The 25187-nt window shown below is 38.4% G+C and overlaps 2 protein-coding genes across 4 annotated transcripts in view; both read left to right on the top strand.

Annotated features, from left to right (window-relative positions):
* Nucleotides 1–3580, top strand: part of skila (SKI-like proto-oncogene a) — a 31626-nt gene extending 28046 nt beyond the window's left edge. The window contains exons 6-7 of the mRNA XM_015031979.1: nucleotides 468–698; nucleotides 1664–3580. Coding sequence (XP_014887465.1) covers nucleotides 468–698; nucleotides 1664–1918 — 486 coding nt within the window. The 3' untranslated portion in view covers nucleotides 1919–3580. The remainder of the gene's footprint in view (nucleotides 1–467; nucleotides 699–1663) is intronic.
* A 5929-nt stretch (nucleotides 3581–9509) lies between these two features.
* nadkb (NAD kinase b) lies at nucleotides 9510–24926 on the top strand. 3 transcript variants are annotated; one of them, XM_015031982.1, is made up of 12 exons: nucleotides 9510–9602; nucleotides 11472–11765; nucleotides 11855–11938; nucleotides 12466–12595; nucleotides 14164–14272; nucleotides 15242–15327; nucleotides 15878–15980; nucleotides 16067–16236; nucleotides 22530–22629; nucleotides 22705–22862; nucleotides 24004–24086; nucleotides 24181–24926. In XM_015031982.1, the coding sequence occupies exons 2-12, from the start codon at nucleotides 11473–11475 to the stop codon at nucleotides 24338–24340; spliced, it is 1476 nt and encodes a 491-aa protein (XP_014887468.1). In that variant the 5' UTR covers nucleotides 9510–9602; nucleotide 11472; the 3' UTR covers nucleotides 24341–24926. The 3 variants fall into 3 exon arrangements, with proteins under 3 accessions (XP_014887468.1, XP_014887466.1, XP_014887467.1); XM_015031980.1 differs by having other exon boundaries at nucleotides 9552–9783; XM_015031981.1 differs by having other exon boundaries at nucleotides 9552–9718.
* Nucleotides 24927–25187: the final 261 nt, after the last annotated feature.

The following is a 25187-nucleotide window of genomic DNA, read 5'->3' on the forward strand; positions in this document are numbered from 1 at the left end:
AGGCCTTTCAGTGGTTTGTTAGATTAATCCTCTCCTATTCAGCCCATTTGTTATTTTAGTTCTTCGATTTCTGTATGATGGATTAACTGTTATTTAAAACATAAGACACAACTCTCATAGGAGGACATAATTGTCACTAATGTTCTCTGATTAACCTCTGCGGGTTTCACAAAGCAGCTGCATTTACTCTGAGATGTCAGACTTCAATTATTTTGGCACATCAGAGTAAAAGTGGACAAAATAATCCTATTTTATCTGCAGAAATGATTGAAAGCTATGTGCAAATACAAGTCAGAGGTTACAAATACAGTTTTACATTCTGTCAGGTTTTGGGCAGCGGTAGAGGCACGAAGTCTAACCTCCCTGAGGAGAAGCTGTATTGCAAAATATTTCTCCTGCAGGCTCAGTGTAGGGGTTCGTTATCACCGTTACTCAGATCGTTCTTGTCTTGAATTCTGTGCGTCCAGGAGCTGGAGGCGTTGCGTGGGGGCGAGGCAGCAAGGCTACGGGAGCTGAGCGCGGAGCAGCGGGAGCTCCGCAGCGAGCTGGAGGCGGTGCACAGCGAGCAGGCGCGGCGGCTCGGACAGGCCCGCCAGGAGCAGCTGGAGCTGGAGAGCCGTCTGGAGCAGCTCCGGCAGCAGGCCTGCGCCTGCGAACCCGGGGCCCAGCGGCAGCAGGAGGCCCACTACACCGCTCAGGTAGGAGCTCTAAACACATCACCAGTTCTAAATAAGTCACACTGAATTACAGCAACATAAAACTTTGTTTTATGGGTCTTTTTCTTTTACCTTGAAAGCCTTTTTTTTTCTTTCTTTGGTGTATGAAACATATTTCACTCTTTCTTCTGTAGTTATGCCAGATATTGGAGATGTTTGACCAGTATTATTGGAACTCTGAGTGTTGTGTAAGAATATAAAAACACACTCGCGGGATGCTGTTTGGGTTTCCAGGAGATTAAACCTGGAGACAGACTGAGTTATGTTGGCCTGAGCTCAGCGCTGCAGTTTCACATCCAGCCTCACCAACACGGCTTTTAACTCCACTTCTCAGCAGATTCTTGAAAAGCTCCCAACTTTATCTCCTCATCTTAGCTGCTCTAGAAAGAAATGAAGTCTGTGGACAGACATGCAGCATTAGTCTTGTTTACCATGCAGAGATACTTTCTAAACAGAATTACATCACTGTCCGTTTCTGAGCTGTGAAATATGAGCGCTAATGGTAAACAGTCCCAGTTGCTTCACCCTGAATATGAATGTGGCTTAACAGTGAAAGTGCTGCTAAAAGCTGGATTTCTGCTGTGTTATGTTGCAGCTTTATTACTATTATAAGGATCTAAAGCCATCTTTTGTGGATGTTTTACCTCATTTGGTTTTAATTAAGTTCTGCGGAAATCTTGAATAAAATAAATGAAATGTGTATCATGTCTTTCCATTATTAGTTTGATGATTTACATGTCTTTAATCAATTTGCATGTTGTATGTTGAGGTCAGCTCCTTTCCTGTAATAATGATTGATTCATTGGTTACTTAGTTTTGTCTTCATACAATATATTTGCATTTGAAACCAGACCAAAAATGTTTGGTAAAATTTTGTGTAAATGTTGAGCAGTGGGTTTTCTGCGGCGTTTGATCCTAACCTGACCTCTATCTCCATCTCCTCCCAGTTGTCGGAGCTGCGGCAGAGGCTGGAGCGGGCCGAGGCCGACCGGCAGGAGCTGCAGGAGGAGCTTCACCGGGAGCGGGAGGCACGGGAGAAGCTGGAGCACACCATCGCCCAGCTCAAGCAGCAGATGGCCCAGTCTGGCATGATGGGAGGCAGCCCCTCTCCCCCTCTCACCCCCGCCACTGGACCCCTGAACGCCCACTCCCCTCCCTGCTCTTCCTCCATGGGCGAGGCCCCTGTGGCCGGCCTGAAGTAACTACGACATTTTCTTCCCATCAATCGCCAACTCTACAGACACAAACAATTCAGCCTGACCCTCTGCAGGCTCCCTTTCTGATCCCCGTTTTTAAAAGATACATTACAAGATTTATGTTTTATACACATATATATATATATATATATATATATATATATATATATATATATATATATATATATTCCCAGTCCTCTCTTTAAACAGTATTTAAAGATTTTTTTTTGGGCATGTATGTTTGATTTAATTTATAGTTTTTAATAAACTAACAGCTGCTTTAGAGACAGGAAGTTCCATCACTATCCTTTCCCGCCTGAATCATCGTCCTTCCTGCTCCCTGGTTCCTGGAGCTGAACACTCTGAATTTTGGACTCCACCGTTCCTTGCTGGTGACACTTTATGCTACTACCTGGCACGGCTGCCAGTACCTACAGACTTTGCAAACATGAAGCTCAGATCCTCAAGACTCAGCGAGTGGAGGAGTTTAAAATGACATCTCTCTCTATATATACATATATATAAAAATATATATTTTCTTTTGGAGTCCTGATAAACACAAATAAATATAATCATGTTAAAATATTAAGTCTTTATGGAGGAAAAAAGACCTTTACTGTACAAAAGCAGACATTTGTCATTCGCAGATGTTGTAGGACCTCATGAAAATATGCCAGTAATGACGCTGATGTTGAAGTGACTGAGTGTGACCTCTCCCCAAAGACCCTCTACACTTCTTGTACTTAGCTATGAAATGCTACAGCCTGGAGGGCAGATTGGTTTCCTCTTCACTCGACCGACCAGCTGCTGGTCTTCCTCGGTCTGGGCGCGGGTCATTCAGACATCGAGCTATGCTAGGTTTTTAAAACATTCCCATTTTTAAAACTGCTAAAATTTCTCCGTCATTTGGTTCCTATGGTTCAAATCCTTTCATGACACCACAAAAAGTTGTTGAGTGATCAGAATAAACAAAAACATTATCCCTCTACCGAAAGTAGGCTACAACTTTTCAACCGTTAGCCTGGGCTTTCTCCCATTGGCCTGGATTTCTTGTAGAATTCCAAAACGGCCAATCAGCGAACAGAAGGAGACGATGACGTCGTTTTTATGCGCTGGTTTAGTCTGCCTTTAGCTTTAGCGATGGCAGCGGAGGAAGTGAACTTAGCCGCTCTGTCCATGTCGGCCACGCTTCCAAATATTTTTTAATCAACTTCTCTCTTTGCAGTGGAGGATGGTTGTTTGTAGAGCAAGTAATTTCCGGTAAGCGTGAAACTTTAGCAATTGAGTACAATTTAAAACTTCAGCAGAGTCTACCCCTCCAGTTAGCAATTGTTTGAAAATAACCAAAGGTCCAGACGCTGTGTACTGGCTTTTGGGTTTGTAGAACTTGAAAAGTCATCCTCTGACCAATTAACTAGATATTTGAAAGCTTTTTATTCACTAGTGAGTCTATGAAGAGAAGAATGACAGCAGCAACTAAGCTTACAAAGTGCTTATTTTAGATTTTTTCCTCTAATCTATGCAATAAAACCAACGTAACAGTAAATACATCTTATAAATGATATAGCTTCACGGGAGTTTGCCAGTTTTCTATTAAACATTGATAAAATCCTCAAATCTCACCACACCCAACCAGGAAACCGAGTTAAAAAAAAAAAAAAAAAAAAACAAGTTTCATTTTTTTTTTAAAACCTTTTTTAAATTACTACTATTAAAACCTTCAACCCACGGTATATTTACTCACCCTTTATCACACTCTGATCCATGGGCGTAGGTTTGGGTAGGGACGGTAGGGACATGTCCCGACCAATATTCACGGGATATGAAAAAGTCCCGACCAATTTTTGCCATATTGGCTCAAAGAACGTGGATCTACGATCTTTGATTAGCAGCAACAGGCGGTGCGCGGAACGGAAGCTTCTTAGTTTGACATTTATTATGAGCCTCCGAGACCGTGTCGGAACGGTGCTGGGGGGGGGGGGAGGGGGAGTCAGTTGAATCGTCGGACGTTCTTTGATTAGCTGCAAAAAGGCGGCAGCTAGTTGGGCACACGCGTCTCCTTCTGAGTCTCCGAGACCATGTCGCCACCAAAAAAGAAAAGGACAGACATTAGAAGTTTTTTCGCTACGCCGGCTGTGAGTACAGTGAGTGGACCCATAAGTTAGATATCTATCACGCAACGCATTTGTTGTAAAGTCCGGTGTTTAGTAAGGTGTCAAGGTCCCCACCAAGGTCCCCACCAAAACTTAGACCGAACCTACGCCCTTGCTCTGATCTCACTCCGGCCCATGCTGTAGTTTGGACACAGGTGTTTCTTTTCCTGCGCTACCATGACGACGCATGAAAGAACCCGCAACGTGTCCGCGCACACAGGACTGTGTCGGTGCGTCGCAACCATCCGTGCGGAACGGTGGCCCCTGAGTTCCCAGCAGATGATCAAAGCTGCAGGCTGTCACGGCTCTCTGAGCCTCTCTCTTCATTGTTAGACATTCTTGCCGTCTAAGAATGCGGGTCGCAGGTGAAAGCTGTCGGTTCGGCAGAGTTTCGGGTTCTGTTTGCACTTATTCACGAACAGTGTGAAGCGGTGGACATTTAGCACCGAGGCTCGCTAATGGCAGGTTGGGTGGCCCCGACTTAGATGGACCCCCCCCCCCTCCTCCCTCGTTTGAGGCAGCTGTCGATGTCGGGGGGCCCCTCTGGTGGACGACCCACATCCAGATCAGATGCCCGGGAGGAATCCCATCATGCCCAGGCTGAAGCGCTTTTTATCGCCACTATAAAAAAGATCCCTGTGAGCGTCTGTGCGAGTGCGTGCGTGTGTAAATAACTGTGTAACGGGATCGTCCTCGGCAAAAAAAAAAAAAAAAAAAAAAAAAAAAGCTTTCTTTTATATGCATCTGCTATTAATGCAAATTGATAAGACATTCCACTGTGCTCCATCCTGTTCGATGCAGATTTTCTTACACAGCCTCCCTTTACAGAGACCGACCGGAAGGAGCGGACAGAGAGCAGGCGGAACAAATGTACACTCTACTGTTGTTGCATTGAAAACATTTATTAAGATGATGAAAGAAAAATGTTTAACATATAAAGGAAAGATTTATATTCACTTTGTAAATAAGGTAGTCATTAATATATTAACTGTTCTTATATAAATAATCTATAAAAGGTTATATGATTTGGACCACAGCTGAGGCTGCAGTGGGTCTAATTGTTTTGATTTCTTTAATTAAAAACAAACAAAAAAGAAAAAAAAGAAAAAGGACTCTTCTGGAGTGGATGTGGGGGAATGAAGTGCATGGTTTACTCAGACATCAACTATAAAACTAAAAACTAAAAAAATATATATATACTTTGTTACACACTTTTACTCCACTTTCAGAACCGACGCTGTTGTTTTTATGGATTTTATCATGACAGATTTCCTTTTTGCTATTTGAACCTTCTCCCTTAATCTAAATCAGAAATTTGTTCAAGATGACATTTTGGAGAGAAAAAAGAAAAAGAAAAAAAAATGTTTGCATGTTTTGCTGCCCTTCCAAGTTTATGTCGCCAAGTTACAATCTGTTTATTGTTAGAAAAAAAAGACTGAAGATTTCCCTCAGATTTTTAAAAAGGCTCATCTGCATGAATTATTGAACATGTGCAAAGTTTTATCTTCCTTGTGGTTGAGAGGCTGGCCAGAATATGAAGTCACCGTATGATCATGAAGATTGTAAACTGTAGAATAATTTGGTCTGACTATTTTTTTTCTCCACACTGAAATCATGTATTAACCCATCAGATGCTAATCAGTATTACTTTTATTCTCCTGTTTGCTTCTGCAGCAGAAAATTCACCCAAGTTTTTTTTTTTTTGTACTGTCAGAGGAGTTTGCATTGTAACCACAAGTGGGCGCTGTTTAGTCTTTTTAAGTGTGCATCTATTACTAACCAGTAGGATGGGAAAAAATCCCTTTTAAGATGGCATGCTGGGCCTTTCTTTGGCTTTTTGCAGCGCTTTGAGAGCTTAGATGTATTTTGTACAGTTGTGAATTTTGCCAAACCGATAAAAATGAAAAGAAGGAGCCTGGAAAATGACTGCAGGAGGCTCAGATTGACAGTCGAAGGTGGAATTTACGCAAAAATAAACCTAAATCTGTTGCTTTCCCATCAGTGCTGTTTGAAAACATGAAACGCAGTGTCTGTGTGTGTGACCATTTCATACTACGTTGCCAATACTACAGTGTGATGAGACTTTTTTGTTCTTGCATGAATTAGAGACACTGTTCTCCTACCTCATGTTGTGATATAAGATGTTTTTTAAAGCAGAGGACACTGCATCTCTAACTGTTGAGCATCATTATTAAATGACATACCTGTAAATGCTTTTAGCCGATTCCTCGGTTGTATTTAGTGTTTTTTTGTTTTGTTTTGTTTATTTCTGGATTTTTCCCGCCCTCTTCCCTCCCTGATTTCAGAACCTGTAAATAAATCCTGTATAGACGATGAACTTGGATCAAATTCAAGTAAAGTTCTGTAGTGTCAAAACGAGCGTCGTCTTTGGTTTCTTTCATTTTAATTTTAATCAGACAGGATGCCAGACCAGGTGTAGCTTGTATAGAGAGAAAAAAAACAGAGAAAACACAAAGTTAAAAGTTGAAATAACAGAAAATATTTCAAATCGGAGAGTAGTAGAAGAAGAAAGTGAGGAAAAGTGGTCAGCCTTTGGCAGTGTAAATAGACAGCGCAAGAAAATCTAATTCCTGATATGTGTCAAACAAGGCCGTCTATAGCAGAACCTTTTAAATTAGTTGTTTAAATATTTTATCAATCTAATGAAAGCAGTTTTTTTTATCTTTATGCTATCAAATTGCATTAATGTGAAAAGATGCTCTATATAATTTAATTTAAAGACGTACTTATCTATTACATAGGACAAATTTTTCACTTCCATTTCAGCTTTCCTTCTTCTGTCTCAAGTCCTGCATTTTGTCTTGTGCATCCAGGCTAAAATTAACTAAAACCTCCTCTCACAGAAGCTGTCTGCAGAAACGCTGCCAAGCCCTGCAGTAGCTGCAAGGCCTGACAGACTGCACATAAAACAATCTCTACCAGGAGGCTGTTGACAAAGCAGAGCCAGGCAACGTTCCGGTCCAGGTATTCACACCGGGAGAAGGAGGAGTGAGGCCAAGAAAACCAGGAAAAATGTCATTGGAAAACATGTACTGAGTATGTTGAGCTCAACGTCCTTTAGGCTATAATGGGGTTTTTTTCTTGTTCAGTCGCTGCGTTTCTATTACAAATGTGTGCAGAAATTTTTCAATGTCCCACTAATATAAAAAATAACATTAAATAAGAAATGATTAAAATCACGGGTTAATAATTTTGTTTTTTCTATAAATCAATAAAAAAAAAAACATGGTTCTCCAGCATATTCTTCTTCGTGGTTTGCGCTTGTGTTAACATCCGGTTGTTGATCACATGACTCGTGTGATGCACAGAAAATAGTTTCCATTGCAATTTTGTGAAATAAACTAACTTTGATTAAGCAAAAAACAAAAAAAAACACTTCCTTCAATCAGAAAAACTGGAGATTTTTTGGAAATTGGCACGTTTCCATTAAGCTAATTTATTTTCGAAATGTCAAATTGCGCATCTATATGGTTAATGGAAGCACAGCTACTGACAACAATGCAATGCAGAATGATGCTTCTTAAACTTAGCGCTTTATTTTGAACGTCATATATCAAAAGGAGCGGTGTTTCAGCAGCTCTCGTGGCCCAGGAGCCAATCCAATACAGTCTCTTTCACTGTGAAGATTGTGGTTTGTGAAAAACACTTCTTAGGTAACAGTTTTATACATCTTGAACATACATCTTTCTGATTATTAAAAATTAAGCTAAGGTTTAAGTCAGAGCTTAGCTTAAAGTATTAGAAGGTGAGTTTCTGATGACCTAAGTGGGACTCCAAGCTAATACCTGGGATCAAATCGAGGCAATCTTAAATGATAAGTTTTTATTAATTAGATAAATATAGGTTAAGCATGCACTGGATTCAGCCTATTGCTTGTCTTTTCTTCATATATGTGTTTAAGTAGAAAACTCCATGCGTCTGGTTATTTTCAATGTTAAGTATTTTGTAATTGTTAATATTTTTTCTATTATGTATTATTTATTGCATGTCTGTGGATGATGGATGCTGTATGTTTGTTTGTTTTTCTTTCTTTTTGCTTTATTGTTGAAAAATAATTTAATAAAATTAAATCCAACCCAGCGTAAATCCAGAAACTCCTGTTTACCATTGTGATTAAAGAAGCCGTTAACCTATAAACTGCAATACCCACAATGGCCACTAGGTGCTGGTTCAGTAGAAAGCTAAGTTCATTAATTACAAGTCAGTAAAGTAAAGTCTACCTCTGCCTGGATTCTAACAGTGATGCTATAACATAATATAAAATATTAAATTGGCAAGAAATTCTTTCTGTATGTTTTGATATATTCTTAATCTGTAAAATAGAGCTGATCAAACCTTTTTATATGCAATACTTGCACTTTTTCAAACAAATAGCAAACTCACCACAGTGTGCCAGTGAACTTATAGCTGTATCCTGTGGCTTCCTTGCTATTTAAAACATTTTTAAACTGACAGCAAAACCAGGCTGAAATCTGGCAACACACTCATCATTTTCCTCCAGGATCCCATTTAACCTTATTTATTTTTGGGTATAAAACACAAAACTTAAACTCATGTGCAAACCAATACTCGCTCAGAAACCATGACACAAAAATTTAAATGCGGCAGTGGGAGCGTAGGGAAAAAGGTGTACTTTTTCTTTTGTTGTTGTTTTTTTTAAAAGCCCCTGATAAGAATAGGTAATTTACCAATTTAAATAATATTTTTTTGTACGTAGATAAGAAATTTACTTATTTTAAATCTTGATTCAATTAGTTTCAGTAAATGTTTACAGCTGCTTGTTGAACACTATCAAACAAGGGTTTCCTATTAATTTTATCTTATTGAAATTTGCACTGCTAAAGTTACAAATAAAATGTTTTTTCAGAAATACTTGGAAATGTGAATTTTCAGCATAAATTTTTAAATACAGTTAAAATAAATTTATATACCCCTTAGAGCTTTTAAGATGTCATTTTTTTAAAATATATGTTGTTGGGAATAAATTATAACTACTACACATTATTCCCACTTAGAATGACTAAAATCAAACACGGTTTACACATGATGACAACATCACAGCTTGGCATTTTGTGGGAGTTTTGCCCTTTTCAAGCCTCAAACATTCAGCTTAGTGTGTTACTGACTGCTGAAATGAGAGTGAATACCAGGGGGAAGATCAAAAGAAGATTGTTATTACAGTTTATTTATGCATTACACTAAATCAAGTTAGTCATTGTGTACAAAATGCGAGTGATGCACTTGTTTTCCATTAATTACTCTGTTAGTTGTAGATGCAACACAGTTAACCTAAAAAAAACCCGGATCTACTCCTACTTACAGTCCGCTGCATTTATATTTTTTTCTTTTTTCTTTTCTTTTTTTGGCAAAAGAACATACAGTATCTTCTGGTACTGATTCCAGTTTCTGTAGCACTGCGTGTAGTTCTGAGTGTGACCAGCCGGGGCAAACATGGCGCTGTAGCGCGTAGTGGTCACCCGCAATTGCTTCCTGTGACGTCAGATCGCTCCTGCTCTGTAATATTTCTTTTTTAATGTCTGTTCTTTAAATATACTGTCGTTATTTTCTGAATGCGTCCTTCCCTTTCGTGTCCCTGGGCCGACATGAGCTTTGTTTAGTAGTCTGTGGAAAAGTAAGGCGTCACTTCTTTCAGTTTTGCGGCGTTTCCTGACGGCTAGCTAGCTGAGCTATTGCTAGGTAACGTTATCTGTCAATGGTTTGTGAGTGACAGCAGCTAATCCTGGTGCTACAGTCATTACTGGAGTGCGGTACTTTACACAACAAGGTTGTCTGACTCAAACTGGGACAAAAGTACCTTCAGTTCGTCCGGTTAGACTATAAATACACCTGCCTAATATTTGATCTGAAACGCCTAAGTTGGTGGTAATATGTAAAGTGACTGGTGTTTTTTTTTCTTCTTCCATGAATCGGATTTATATCTCATGTTTGTTGCGTACAGATTTCGCTCTTTTATTTTCTTATGCTCTCTTTGGTCACAGTTTAAGGTTTCAGATAATTAAACTCATTTTAATACCACACAAAGGAAATGTAGAATGCAGATTTAAAATGTTGATTTCTTTTCTCAAGAGCAAAAATCTATCAAAGCCCACCTGATCCTAAGACTAAGATTTTAGTCTCACTAAAACTAAAATCTGCTACTTGTTTTCTAACCAACCGTAGAGGAAAAAGGCACACTTTTTTTTCTTTTCTTTTTTTTGAAGAATTGTTTTAATTAAACTCGGAAATACTTTATTTGGTCCAAAGGGAAATTAAATGTCTCAAATTCCTAACTCATATCTTCCAAGTATCTTCAAAGATTTGTTGTGGAAGGTGATGGTGTGTACAGAAGAATCTCCAGTAGCAGTCTGTCTTGCAACTTTTGCAAACTGCCTCTAACTGAAGATTGTTAATGTAGAGTTCAATATTGAGGCAGCAGGAACGATACTTTACAGTTTACAGTAACATGTCATGGATGACACCATCAGGAGTCGGCAAGCACTGTTAATCAATTTCATTTGCTTTTATTTTTACTTCAGATTTAATGAGCTGCAGAGCTGTCTGGTTGGCTAAATTACAAAAAAATAATTTTTGGAAGTTATTTTTGGGAAGAATTAATTCCCAAAAAAGTCTTGGGGATACTATTATTTATGTATTTTTTGTTTTTTAGTTTGGTCCGCAGTGTTTTGGACCTTTAATTTCTTTTTTTTAAATTTTTTTTTTTTTACCTTATTTCTTTTTTGCTGTTGAGTCAGGGTTCATTACCCTGACCTTATTGGAGGAAAGTGAGGTCTGCAGTGCTTTAGATGTTGTTGAGGATTCTTTGGGATAAATTAAGGCAAATTTTTGGTAGAGTGGTCAAAAATTCTTTAGTGTTTTCTCCATTTGGTTATTAGTGGCTCTTACTGTAGTTCATTTGAGTCACAAAGACATAAAATGGTTTTATAGCCCTTTCCAGACAGCGCATTAGAGAAAAAAACAGAAGGAATAAGTGTCCGCCAAAACACTGAAATTTTGAGAATAATCTCAGAAAATTTCTGGAAAAAACTTTAAAATTTCTGAGTTTGAAAAGTCAGTTGGAATAAAAAAAAATATTTTGAGATTAATCTTGAAACTTTTGTAGAAAAAAACATTGAAATTTCTGAGTTTTCAAACTCAGACATTTCCAAAAAAAAATCTCTAGAAAATGTCTTAAATTAATAAAAAAAAAAAATTATGGCAAAAATGTACCCCTCCTTTTTTTGTTTGCAATGTCCTTAATACGGCGTTGCAAATATATGTCAGTGAGCCTCTCATGTCATTATTATTTTTTTCTGCATAGGACCTGGTGTTTCTTCCTTAACCTCAATAGATTAAATAATCATTACAAAGTGCCCTTTGTTTTCCAGGATGGAGAACTCGGAGGCCGGTCTGTCATCGAGGTCTCTTCCAGCGCTGGACCGGAGCGTGTCGAGATCTTCCGGCTGTCCTGATCAGCAGCCGGACTCGACCAGGTCCTCAAAGCACAGGGACCAACCGTCCAGGTCACCTAGGAGACGGAGGGAGGGGAAGAGGTCACAGCAGCGGGGGGATGATCACGAGCAGCGGCTGTGGGAGATGGAGAGGCGGAGGTTGCCAGGCCAACACGAGCACTTGGAGCCCGCCGGTTCATCGTGCGGTGCAGCGGAAAGCTCTCCTAAGAGGTCTGCGCTCCGGGTGGCTCAGTTTCTGCTGCTCCAAACATGAGGTGATGTTAACTCCTCCTTTTTTTTTTTTATCCCCTTCCTCACAGGAGAGCTCACTTTCTGCATGGACCATATCCAGCCACTCACTTTGGACCCAAAGCCTGCATTCTCCCCAACCCAACTTCAGTCATGTAAGCATGAGGCTGCGAAATAAGCTGAACTTTGTGTACACTGACTGCTTGTTAGATCAATGGCACAGAAAAGTTTGTGCAACCGAGTTAGATAAGCGAAAGTAAGAATGTGTTTGACTCATTTTAAAGCAAGCTGGTTAACTTTACTGTCAGCTGTTCTGAATTGATTTGAGTCTGAACACATACAGGTGGAATAATATTTACAATGCCTGCTGTTTACCACACAAAGAAGAGGAAAGACAAATGGTAAAAGGAGGAGAGGACATTTTTATTGTTATATTTGGAATTTGACCCTGATCGTCTGCTGTAGCTAAGAGTCACAGCAGTTAATGAACGACTTCACTGCTCAGAAATGTGGAATAATCTTTATTTAATTCAGAGAATATGGTATGTGTGGAACATTTGCTCTGGTAGTTTATATTTTCCTGTTTGTATCTTGTTGCTGACAAAGCGTCATGGTGTTGCGCTGTGTATTTCTGTGTTTGTTTCCTTGTGTGTGTGTGTAACATTTTCCCTACGTGTCCCAGGCACATCCAGGACCCGGCCAGTCAGAGGCTCACCTGGAACAAAGCTCCGGTCAATGTGCTCGTCATCAGGAAGATCAGGGACGAGAGTCTGGTCGAGCCTTTCAAAGAGCTCTGCAGGTTTCTAGTAGAGGTACGAGACAGATGTGTGATCAAACACGCAGCGGTTAACTCAAGTACTGTGTAAACATGCAGAGCTCTGAAGAATATTCACACACTTTGCACTTTTCCACTTCTTATTACGTTGCAAAAATAGATTTTAATGTTTTTAATGGGGGATTTAATGCCATAGGCGACATAGAGTGACATAATTGTGAATTGGAAGTAAAAATCTGTAATGTGCTTTGCATTTTTATTTCTTCGTTTTTCTTCTACTTCACAATTATGCACTACTTTGTGTTGGATTACCACAGGAGTCAGCAATATTTTCCATTCAGACAGCCACTTTTCCTTCAGCTGCAGCAAAATAAAACCACACAAAAAAAATTATTTTCTAAATATATACTACATAAAATGTTTTATTTATGAAAGCTAACAAAATTAAACTAAAATGTATTTCTATTTACAGATATTAAAGCAAAATTAGTCCTCTATTACAAGAGGGAAAAAAAAATTTATATATGGAAAATGAAGAAAAAAGTTTGAACTTTTAAAAGCCGGTTGTAGATATTATATGCAGATTTAGCATAAAAACATATAACATTACCAACTCTAATTGCATCCATAATCAAAAACATTTCCTTTTTGGTTTTGTATGTGCCACAGTGGACTCCTGATGTATCACATAAAATCCAGCAAGAGACAAAATGCAGTGCATACAGTCGTGTTTTCTGGTTTAATATTTTATGTAGACCATACAGGTAAGTTTATGTCAGCTTGGTGTTTGCACATCAACCTAACTTTATATAGAAGTAGTAAATCTTAAGATATACACTCAAACATCAATATATGCTTTGTAAAAAGCATATATAAACCTTTACATGCACGTTGCATACACAACAAAGACACAAAATCTTAGCACTCTTGAAATGAGACAAGATACAGGAGTTTGTTTTAAGTAAAAAATCCTTAAATTTGGTTTTAAAAAAGTGCTAGATCCACTGGCAGATTATTTCACTCATAATATGGTGAAAATGTTTTAAGAGTGAAACTGTAACTTTTTTGTCAATATTAAGGAATTATTGACTTAAAACAAGGTCCTATATCTCTGAAATTTTAAGTTAGTTTTGTCTTATTTCAAGTTTACGGAGACATTTGCACTAGAAACTAGGCAAAATACTTTTTTGTGTACCATGGTGGCGTACTTTGTACAAGCTTTTGGAGGTGATTACTTTATCACTTTTTTGCTTTCTATTTTAATATCTGGACAGAATCTTCTGTTCATTCTTTGAGAGTTTCTCTGGCAAGCACAGAAGGTTAAACCTCTTCGCCTCCAGTGAACATGAGTTCCTGCTGAGGAATTTGTGGTGCCAAAGAGCAGCAGGTCTAACCACCATCAATCCAGGAAATGTTTCAGACAGGCAAAGGAATGCTCCAGTCTGGTCTCCTGCAGCTGCAGCGCATTTTAACCACATGTTTCTAAAACCAGACGCTCAGAGCCGACCTGCGAGTCGACATGTTTGTATTTCATCCAAACACCACCACGCTGAGCCGCGAGCTAACGGTTCGGTGTTGTGGCTAAAGTGTGTGTTTGTGCTCCAGGAGAAGCAGATGATGGTGTACGTGGAGCGCAGGGTAGCAGACGACGCCACGCTGTCGAAGGACGAGGCCTTCGGCTCCATCCGCAATCAGCTCTGCACCTTCAGAGAGGGTGAGACATCTGTGCGTCTCACGGCGAAGCCATGCAAGCTGTCTGTGACGCAACACCGCCATGCCAAAATATTCACTTCAAAGAGTTCTGCTGATTATGTCTCTGTACAAATGTAAATATAAATGATGCTGTGTGACATTCAAATCAGAAAACTGTTATGATAATACTGCTTATTTAAATATTTTACAGGATTAGCACATTTAGACGCACCCCTAAATTAACTTTATGGATGTTTTGTTTTTTTGTTTGATGGTGTTACTGATAAATAATTACCAGTTTCTAGTTTTGTTTATTCTCTTTTTGTGGGGTTGTTTGGTGTTACGAGTGTTTAAACTCATAACAAGACAAGAACATCTATGGATAATAACAACAGTAATAACATACAGCAACAGAATGATTACCAACTTCTTGCCAATGTATAAACTGCTTCAATATATCAGTCATAATCAACCAAATTCTGCTTTTTTGATAAAAAAAAAAAGACAAAACCCACCTTATCAAATTTAAAATAGATTTTTATAATGAAATAATAGTTAAATAAAATGTTTAACATAAAAGTAGAGGTGATAAAACTTAAGGTTTTGTTCAAATTTAAGTGTTTTTGGCCATTTGGGTATTTGCACTGGATGTTTTTGTTCTAACCTGGATCTGACGCCAAATAAAACCTTGGCTTCTCTTTTTATTTAATGATTTAAAAGCAAAACAAAGTTATCAAAGATCAGAAACTGGTTTTAACATTTTGCATCTGATTTTGGGGAAAATATAGATCAGATTTTTACCATTATTAAGTATTGCAGTTTTTAAGGTGTCAAAACAAGAAAAGAAATAATATTTTGTTGTCCCACTGCCTGACTGGAAGCCATTTTCACCTTTGTGTTGTTTTGTGATTTGTGGGAGAATTTGAAAAGTTCAAGTTTTTAGTTGGAGATTGATTGCAGTGACATTTACTTGTAATGTTTGTGACTTCAGGTTATGACGATATCTCTGACTGCATCGACCTGATCATCTGTCTGGGTGGCGATGGGACGCTGCTTTATGCCTCCTCTCTCTTTCAGGTGCTGATACTTTAATAAAATAAGATGAATGCAAGATATTATTGACTGCTGTAAGAAAAACATGCAGTATTGGTGTATATTTATCTCATTAGTTGACAAGAGTAACAATGTCAAGTTTAAGGAGTTTTTATCTCAGTTTTTGTGAATCAAAGTTTTTCTTCACTTTTTCTTGCTTAGATTTCTGGATTTAGTTTTTCATTTTTACCATAATTTTCCTTTAACATTCAGGAGAAGTTATTGAAAAAGAAAAGCAATCTGAAGAAACCTAATTACTGAGTAATTATGCTATAAAATCACTTTTTCAACATTTTTCTCCTGATCAAATTAAGTTTAGGAAACTTCTGTNGTTTAAAACTTAGTTTAGCACATCACAGAATCCACTAATTTTACTTTCTGTATTTTAATTATGTCTCTCAGAAGTTTTGCATGTTTCTTGTGAATACCTATCATATCATAGATGTGACAGAAAGGTTTTAGTTTAAAATATTTTCAGACTCTCTTGTTCAGAAAAGTTTTGACGCCCACAGATTTCCTGTTTCTTCCTCTGCAGGGCAGCGTCCCGCCAGTGATGGCGTTCCACCTTGGCTCTCTGGGTTTCCTGACTCCCTTCAAGTTTGAGTCATACAGAACCGAAGTGGCCAAAGTGTTGGAAGGTAAAGCGAACCTGTCCGTGAAACTGTAAGCAATCTGTAAACAAACAAATCTAAGGAGCTGGGTGTGTTGTGCTGTGGGGTCAAAGGGAACGCGGCCATCACTCTGCGCAGCCGTCTGAAGGTGAAGGTGGTGAAGGATATGCTCCAGAGAACGGGGCAGCAGCCGGAGAGCAGAGAACCGCAGATGGAGCACAACGGCCTCCTTCCTCATGGACACACCAACAGCGAGGCTGGGAAGGTCACCCTGCAGCTGCAGGTGAGAGGTCGCTGTTTACATACCGAGCTTGCTTGATGCATTGTTTTTGTTTTATTTTTAATGAGAAAATTAGGATAGCATCAGTGTTTCTCGGCTTCACATCTCAAATAAATTGTTTTATTTTTGGATATATTGGCACTAACATTGGCATCGGCCGATATTAGTAATTTTTTAACATATCGGTATCAGTCCGGTAAATAAAACCAGGCCGATATTAACAACCAATATTTGTTAATATCATCTTGTTACAATTTGTTTCTGACTATTTTCTTTCCAAAAGTTTTGAAACGGTAGATAAATATATACAATATTGGTAAATATTGGTTATCGCCATAGCAACAGTATTGAAATCCTAAATGAATTTTCATATCGGTGCATCCCTAATTATTATTCGTATTTCTATTAATAAAACCTCATACTAGCTTTCTAAAAAAAATTAAGTAAAATACTTTTTTATGAGTTTATGAGTAACTAATAAACTATGGCTGTCACTTTAGTAAGTGATTATTTAGATGATGAATCGATTTTTTGAGAAAAAATTGGCACATTCTGCATATTTTTTATTTAACCATTTAAGCTTTTTTATACAATATTGCAAATTATTTTTACAGGATTTGAACCAGATGAAGCTAAAACTATGCCTCTTAAGGAGATCTGGGTAGAACATATTTACAGACAGACATTTTTTTCTTAATTTAAATCCAAAATGTATATTTCTTGAACAGATTTGGTTTAATTTCTGCTCTGAATGTGTTGTTTTTTAAGCAAATGACCTTTTTGAGACTGATTACTCCAGTTAATGATTCATCAATTACTAAATTAGTTGACAATATCTCAATACGATTAATCACACATTAATCGCGATTAATTCGATTAATCGTTTCAGTGCTTCTGACATCCAGGCTAAAAGACAGGGATATTAATGTGTAATTGCAAACATCTAACTGTGTTCAATATTTTTCTCTTCATTAACAATTTCCTTATCAAAAAGATGGCTGTTTTTACCACGATGGTAAAAACAGTCATGAAGTTGCAGTTCATTGTTGGGATTAACCCACATTTGTAATCCTCTTCTATTTATGCTCTATATTCATTATTTAGCATCTTAGTTACTAAGTTATTTATCAGGTTTGGGCACTAAAGATGGTGAAAGTCCATCCAGCTGGCCAAATATTTTATCTTCAAGCAGAATCTGAATGTATTGGAGCTGTAACATAACAGTTTTGGCTTCTCTAATCTGATCTCTGGCTTGAAAAAGGAAATATGGCGTGTTTTTGTGCAACTCACGTTTTGTACATGAGCCACCTGCTGTGGGGCGTGAGTGTTTCCTCCACCCAAATTGATAAATCTGGGAATGAATGTCAGATGTTTGATTAAAAAGGCCCATTGTTATTCTTTGTAATTGTGAAAACGTATTCCTGATTTTTCCTCTTGTTTTTTTCTGTGCCTTCACTTGATCTGGACGAACCACTTGGTAATAGAGGCAAAAGAAATGCATTATGTGCATTCCTTATTTCACAGGTGCTTTGTGTGTTTATTTGTAATTATAATGACTCACCGACCACAGCTGTGAGCGGTCCTCCTCCTGTTGCTCTGTTGACCTTCACCCTCTCCACATTTTAAGTCTCTTTAGCTGCTGGAACAACGTCCACAGGTCGTCTGCAGCTCTTTGTGATTTATCTCATGCTGTAAGCTGAGCTGTCTCTGCTGCTGCCTAGCAACTAGCAAAACTTTTCCTCCTTATGTTGCTGACTCTTCTGGCAACTTTTTCCTAACTAAGGTTGCGTTCACACTGTAGCATGAAATGACTCAATTCCGATTTTTTTTTCTCTTGACGTAATGCGACCTGTATCTGATCTTTTCATGACAGTCTTAACAATTCAAGTCGGATTCCTTTCGAATGCGACTCAGGCAACAGGATATCCGATACGTATCAGATTCAAATGTGACCTAACGTTCAGGTCACATATATCCGATTTGAACGTCATTGATACTCGACAAACGTCACTATTCTGCGCCCTACTACGCGCAAGCGGGAAGGAAAACAACAACCATGGCGGAGTGTAATGAGGATTAAGTCGTTACTACACTGGCTCCGGTTGGACAACAACCTCAAAATCGTAAGCTACGCTCCATTGTTAGCATCCATGTTTACTTCCACTAACACTGAGGACTACTTCTTCAATATGGCGGTTCGGCAAAACACTGAGCGCTCTCTCTATGTGTGACGTTATTGCGCCCTCTACTGTGCATGCGGGACACTTTCTAACAGATCACATAAACAAGTTGCATATTTTGGAAGTGTGAACGATCACGGCAAAAAAAGAAAATCTGATTTGACAAAAAAATCGGAATTGGGTCACTTCAGGCTGCAGTGTGAACGTAGCTTTGATTTCAGAGTCACGAAATGTATTTTAGGCTGGATGATGTAAGCAACACCACATGTAGTTTGAGTAAACATGAAAGATTATAAAATAATATGTTAAAATACTGCATAGAATAAGTGAACTAAATGTCTAAAAACAACAAAACAAAAAGGTTTCTTACTTTGTAGCCTGACTCGTAGTCCAATAGTGCGTAAATTTATAGTTTATCATAAATGTATCCACACACTTCTGATTTAAAATAGTATTACACAATATACTTCATTTTGCTGGACAGGATGAAAATTAATTATTAAACTATGATTCTGACCAATGCAGACTTGCTATATTCTCAATGGGGTCCCTTTAAAGCTCAAAAAGGAAGAAACAGAACCACTATGCTGTTCCCTGTTTAGCCTTTCTGTTATCCGCTAAAAGTCTTGCTCTCATTCAGCCTTATAAGATGGCTTTTTAGTCCTTTGTGCTTTCAATGACTTATTAACACTGAAAATCACTACATTTGAGCTGATCAGAGGGAGATCTTTGGTTTGAGCTTCAGACTAATCTGTTCCTTGTCACTTGTCGTTTTCTCTGTGCATCTCTAATGACTGAGAGTTAATTTAGTGTTTGTGCAGCAGCCTACTTTATTGTCAAAGTTCTTTTTACTGCAGAATAAATGCAGAACCTTTCTTTGAATCCAATAACCTCTTGGTTTAGCTCCTCTGATCCTGCGGTTTCGTGACAAAGAGCTCATGCGACCACAGGCTGACGGAGCGAGCTGTTGGCGTTAACCTCAGAAGCGTTTGTGTGCGCACGCAGAACATGTGTATGGGTCGGCGAGGGAACATCCACCCGGTCTCCATGATGACCGTCATAACAAAGCTCTCGCCGCACACACACGGGGGAGAACGCTGGATGTTGTGAAGTTCTGTTGAGCCCGTTTCCATGGAGACAGTGGCGTCAAAAGCGGAGTCGTCACCAAATGGGTATTTAATGATTCCTGATGCTCTCAGTCTGGCACAGAGTGTAACTAAACAACACGCCTGACTGCACGCGCTCGCACACCTGTCTGTGTTTTGTCAGTTTCTGCTCGGCTCCCTCCGCCCCGTCGTCTCGCTCCAGAGGGGTTTTTCCTTTCCTTCCTTTTTCTTTTTTTTTGTTCTCATCAGTGAAGTACAGTGATAGATTGTTTTTACTGCTCTCTGAACCCCACTTATACCCTCGCATTACATCACGTCTGCCGTCTCCAGCAGGCAGGATGTTTGAGTTGAACTCTGCTGACGTCAGCACATCTGCCAGACATCACAGCTCAGCGGTGCAGAATGCCGTGTGATGGAGGTGCAGAGCGTGATTTGTTATGCGGTGGGTCCGCTGTTGGTTTCCCTCCGGGCTGTAGGACTGTAAGTCCCAGTCTGCTGGTGGAGGATTTGTTGTTTTCATTGACAACACGGCTTAAACGTAACGTCTGCGAGAGGGGATTACACACCGCAGACTCCAGAGAACCAGGATGTGCATCAGTATCTAATTATTCATGCAGCTTTTGTTTTCAGTTTAATAAATGAAATTCGTGAAGGTTTAGCTGGGTTGTTTTTCAGCAGCGACGCAGATGTTTAGTAAGCTTGTAACAGAGGGCCAATAAATTCTTTAGAAACCGGTAAAGTACTGACTTTAATTATTTTTTCCCCCAGTCTGAATAAGTTTGATAAACGCAGCAAAAATACAAAATCTTACCAAGTATTTTTTGTATAGTTTCTAGTGCAAATATCTTTGTATAGCTGAAATAAAAAAGATTATTTTACTAGTATGTTGGGAAAAATGTTGTGTTATAAGTAAAATAATCTGCCAGTGGAACTAGTAGTTTTTTGTAATAAATATTAAGGACTTATTGACTTAAAATAAGCTCCTGTCTCTTGCTGAAAAGTTACTTGTATGTTAGTTTTTTTCTTAATTCAAGTGTACTGAGATATTTGCACTAGAAACTAGACAAAAAGACCTTGGGATTTTGTAGTGGAGTTAAAAACAGAAAACAGATTAAGATTTCACTTCTTACTTCATGGAACAAGAGAACAAAATCATGATAATCAAAACTTAAGTTTTTGCTTCACTTTTTAATTCATTTTACTTTTGAGTGACACACACACGCACGCACACACATGTTTGTGTTGCTATCTTTGTGGGGACTTTCCATTGACTTCCATTCATTTCTACAGCCTAAACCTGACCTTTACCCTTTTCCTAACCCTAACCATCACATACCGAACCCTAACCAACCAAAACTCAATTCATACCTTAGCCCTAAATCTGACCCCTGACCCAAAAACAGGGTTTCCCCTCATGGGGACCAGGCTCCGGTCCCCACAAGGAGCGATTGGTCCCCACAACGTAGTATATGTCAGGAAAATCGTCCCCACAAGGTATTACAAACAAACGGAAACACACACACACACACACACACACACACACACACACACACACACACACACACACACACACACACACACATATTAAGAGATACTGTTTTGATTTGGACTTTAGGTGTTTTCCTTTCTATTTTAAATTGGATCCACTGTTACTGAACTTGGTTTGAATTTTTGGTTGTTTTTGGACTTTAGAAAAATTATTTAAACTTGTATAATTTAATCCAGACCATTCTGGTTTTTATCTGACCCATGTTGATCAATAAAAGACCATATAAATGCTGTGTTGTTTCTTAAATTGTGTGGCAAAAATAATAATAAAACGAATCTATTTTGTACTCAATTATAAATAATGTCATAAAAACTGATTAAATGAGTCTGGAAAAGTATAAAATGACTAAATGGTCATTTTTAAAATCTCATTACTAGAAGATTTATTAGCATAACAAGCCTATTTTGTTCCATCCAGTTTTACTCTGAGTCAAATTAATAAGCAAATTTAATAATGGTGAAATCAAACCATCAGCACCAGTTGAAATCAGCCCATCGTCCTAATTTGCAGAGGGATTGTTAACAGATCATGTCTCCTTTTGTTAGCAATGGTTACCTCCAGAGAAAAGTATGCAGCATCATTGCTTTGTGTCAAAATGACCTCAGATGGGAGGAGATTGCTGTCAGGAATATTTATTCTGGAAGAACACCAAGAACTTAAATGTAAGAAGGGGTCAGTATGAGATCCACAGTGTTTACACAAACATTTTAAAAGAAAACACATGGCAAGATCTGAATGATTATATTTGAAACAAAAAAGTGATTTACGTCTCATGTGAAAAATTGCATAGCTGATTAGTAAAGATATGATACTCTTGGATAACATTTATTTATTAAATGCATAGAATTAGGTCTGCAACTAACGATTATTTTAGTAATTGATTAATTTGTTGGTTATTCTGGTGATTAATCAAATAAAAAAACTTGGCATTTTGTGCTAATTTTTCATTTAACCACTTAAGCCTTTTAATATAATATTAGAAATACATTAAAAATGCAAATAAACAAATAATTCAATTCATTTTTCAATTAAGAAAATAAACATTTTATTGCCTAAACTACAAAAACAGCATTTCTTAGTGACTTAAAAGCTAATTTTAATCTTTAAATCTTATATATATATATATATATATATATATATATATATATATATATATATATATATATGTGTGACTGTGTTCTTTCAGCAGTTAATTAATTACTAAATTGCTTGATGATTATTTCAATAATCTGATTAATCGTTTCCACTCTATCGTCAGTGTCAAACCATTGGTCTCTGAATATTAACACATTCTCACTTCTGGCCTGTAGATGTCACTACAGTAAAATATTTAACTATACTCACTATTACACACACCGTAGCACAACAGTGTTACACAATTAGCATTTTAATCAGCCTTTCTGCATATGTTTGTTAAACTTCCAGACTTTGTGTTCCTAAAGTCCTTCTAATCTGACGCAGGTGTTAAATGAAGTGGTGGTGGATCGAGGCCCGTCTTCCTATCTGTCCAACGTTGATTTGTACCTCGATGGGCGGCTCATTACTTCAGTCCAGGGAGACGGTGAGACGAGAAAACGTCTTTTCTTTTTACGCAGCTTCGTCTCAAAAGCAGAGTGAAAATGTCCGTGTCCTCCAGGGGTGATCGTGTCCACGCCCACTGGCAGCACGGCGTACGCAGCTGCGGCAGGAGCCTCGATGATCCACCCTAACGTCCCAGCCATCATGGTCACACCCATCTGTCCACACTCCCTGTCCTTCAGGCCCATCGTGGTTCCTGCTGGAGTGGAGCTCATGGTAAGACTCTGTGTGAAGAAGCAAAGCAGAAGAAAAAGCACTTAAAAATGAAGAACTCAGCAAAGAATCAGGGCATGAAGACAGAAACTCCATCTCTGAACAGTGAAAAATCAAGAGCTTACATGATTGGCAGATCAGGCGAAACGCAAACATGAGAACATCTGGAGAGAACATAACAAAATGCAAGAATAAACTAAGAAACTGAGTATGAAAAAATATATGGCAAGACCTTATGAGCAATAATTAGTACAGGGGCTGAACAGAATATCGCAAGATCTGATCAGAAGTAAAAAACACAGTAAATCATGACAGGAAAAACAATAATGCAACAAAAAAAATATGAAAATAACTAATATGGCAGAAACTATGAAGTATACAATCAAACCAAAAGCCAAAAAACCCAAAACTCAACTGTCAATTACTGATCTGTGTTTTGATACACAGATGTATACAATATTACACGTTTTGGTCCCATATTTGTTTGACGTTAAGACGATGATGGACACTTCATCCATCTGTCTGTTTGCCCATTTATCCTACTGTCCTTCTTCTCTCCGTCTCTCTTTGCTTGTTGCAGGTTGTGTGTTTAAAGTTGTTAATATTTATACTTTAAATATGGACTGAAAAGGACTGAGAACTCTGAAAAGTTGAGTCTCAGAACTTGTAATTGTGGCATGAAAAATGTGGAGGAACCCCGTCCCATCTTACTTAGTAGGACTGGATGGTATAGCTGAAAAATGTCTCACGATATAAGCATTTCCTGTCAGTCGATATTGATAATTTAAGTGTTTATTTGATATACACCAAACTGGTGGTGTGACCTTTTCTGGTTTTTCCACAGTTTTCACTTCACGCCGTTGTTTTTAGAGTTTGAACTGCTGAAGCTTTTCCTCTGCCTACATCCCCCAGAATGCTGTGCAGTTCTGGGATGGACTTCAGCGAAATTATTGGTCATTCCATCAGACGTGTTATCTATTGATACTGTTATTGATTTATTGTCATGTAGGAAAGGTCAGTAGAAATGCAAAATGAGTATTTGTCTCAAACATTTCCGTCACTTTCAGGGATTAATAGGTTAGTTTAAACGGGACTAAAGAGAAGATGCTCTGCGTTGAAACCTCTTTTTTTTGTTTGCCAACAGATCACTCTGTCCCCTGAAGCCAGGAACAACGTCTGGGTGTCGTTTGACGGCAGGAGGAGACAGGAGATTCAGCATGGAGACTGGTACATTTTACACATTTCATCATCAACGCTCCTGGTCTGTTCCAGCTGCTCTCCTTATCCTCCGTCTGTTTTTTTGTTTTTTTCCTCCTGACAGCATCAAGATCACCACGTCTTGTTACCCTGTGCCGTCCATCTGCTGCCATGACCTGGTGTACGACTGGTTCGAAAGCCTGGCGCAGTGCTTGCACTGGAACGTTCGCAAGAGGCAGGCCCGACTCGCCGACGTCTCAGACTCCTCAGACACAGAGAGCTAAAAGAACGACGGCAGAGGAGATCAGGTTCGCTCCGAGATACGATCAGAGAGCACCAGACTGTGACAGAGGCGGATCAGCCTGCACTGCACAGGCTGTTATAGTGAGTTTACCCCTGAGTTGTAGTATCTTAATGCACGCTGCATTTTAATTTGTCGTTATTATGAGAGCATGCAAACACCTAATGCAATATGAGCGTTGAGGAAATCATTGCACTCCCCATACATAAAAAAACAGCATGCTGTAGTAAAAACTTAGCATAAAAACAGCCTAAATAAATAAAAATTAAGTTGACTGAACTTCCTATTACCTGTACATTTGTACATATAGATCTCTAGTTTAAATGTATCTGTTACATTTGTGTTTGTGTATGTCAACAAGTTGAAAATATTGCTAACAATTACCTGAAGTTTGTTTTCCTGCAGCATCTAGAGCCGTCATTTTGTTTGTACTGTAGTTATGTTTGAAGCTAAAGCTGCACTCACTCTGTGCAGGACTGCAGCACAGCTACGTGAATTTCATGTTTATGAAACTGACAAATAATGATGCAGAAAGCCATAATGTGAAAATAAAAAGCCTGACAACTGTTCCCTTTGTTAGCTTGATCTTTGCATGTTAAGTCTTTAGAAGAAAGATGAAAGTTGTTAGGAAAGCTATTTTGCAACTTTCTACAATGATTATGTAGCAAACCACAGAGTACAGCATGTGCTGATATAGTTGTGTAATGTTTTATCACAATGATATGCAGATTCCACATTTTCATAAATGACAGATCATCGTAAAACATTTTATCGATTCATTACACAGTGATAGTTATTTCAGTTAAATGTTCTTGTTTCACAGATAAACA

This window comes from Poecilia latipinna, unplaced genomic scaffold (genome assembly GCF_001443285.1).
Source record: "Poecilia latipinna isolate Pla-1442-1.1 unplaced genomic scaffold, P_latipinna-1.0 Scaffold227, whole genome shotgun sequence".
Classification (NCBI taxonomy): Eukaryota; Metazoa; Chordata; class Actinopteri; order Cyprinodontiformes; family Poeciliidae; genus Poecilia; species Poecilia latipinna.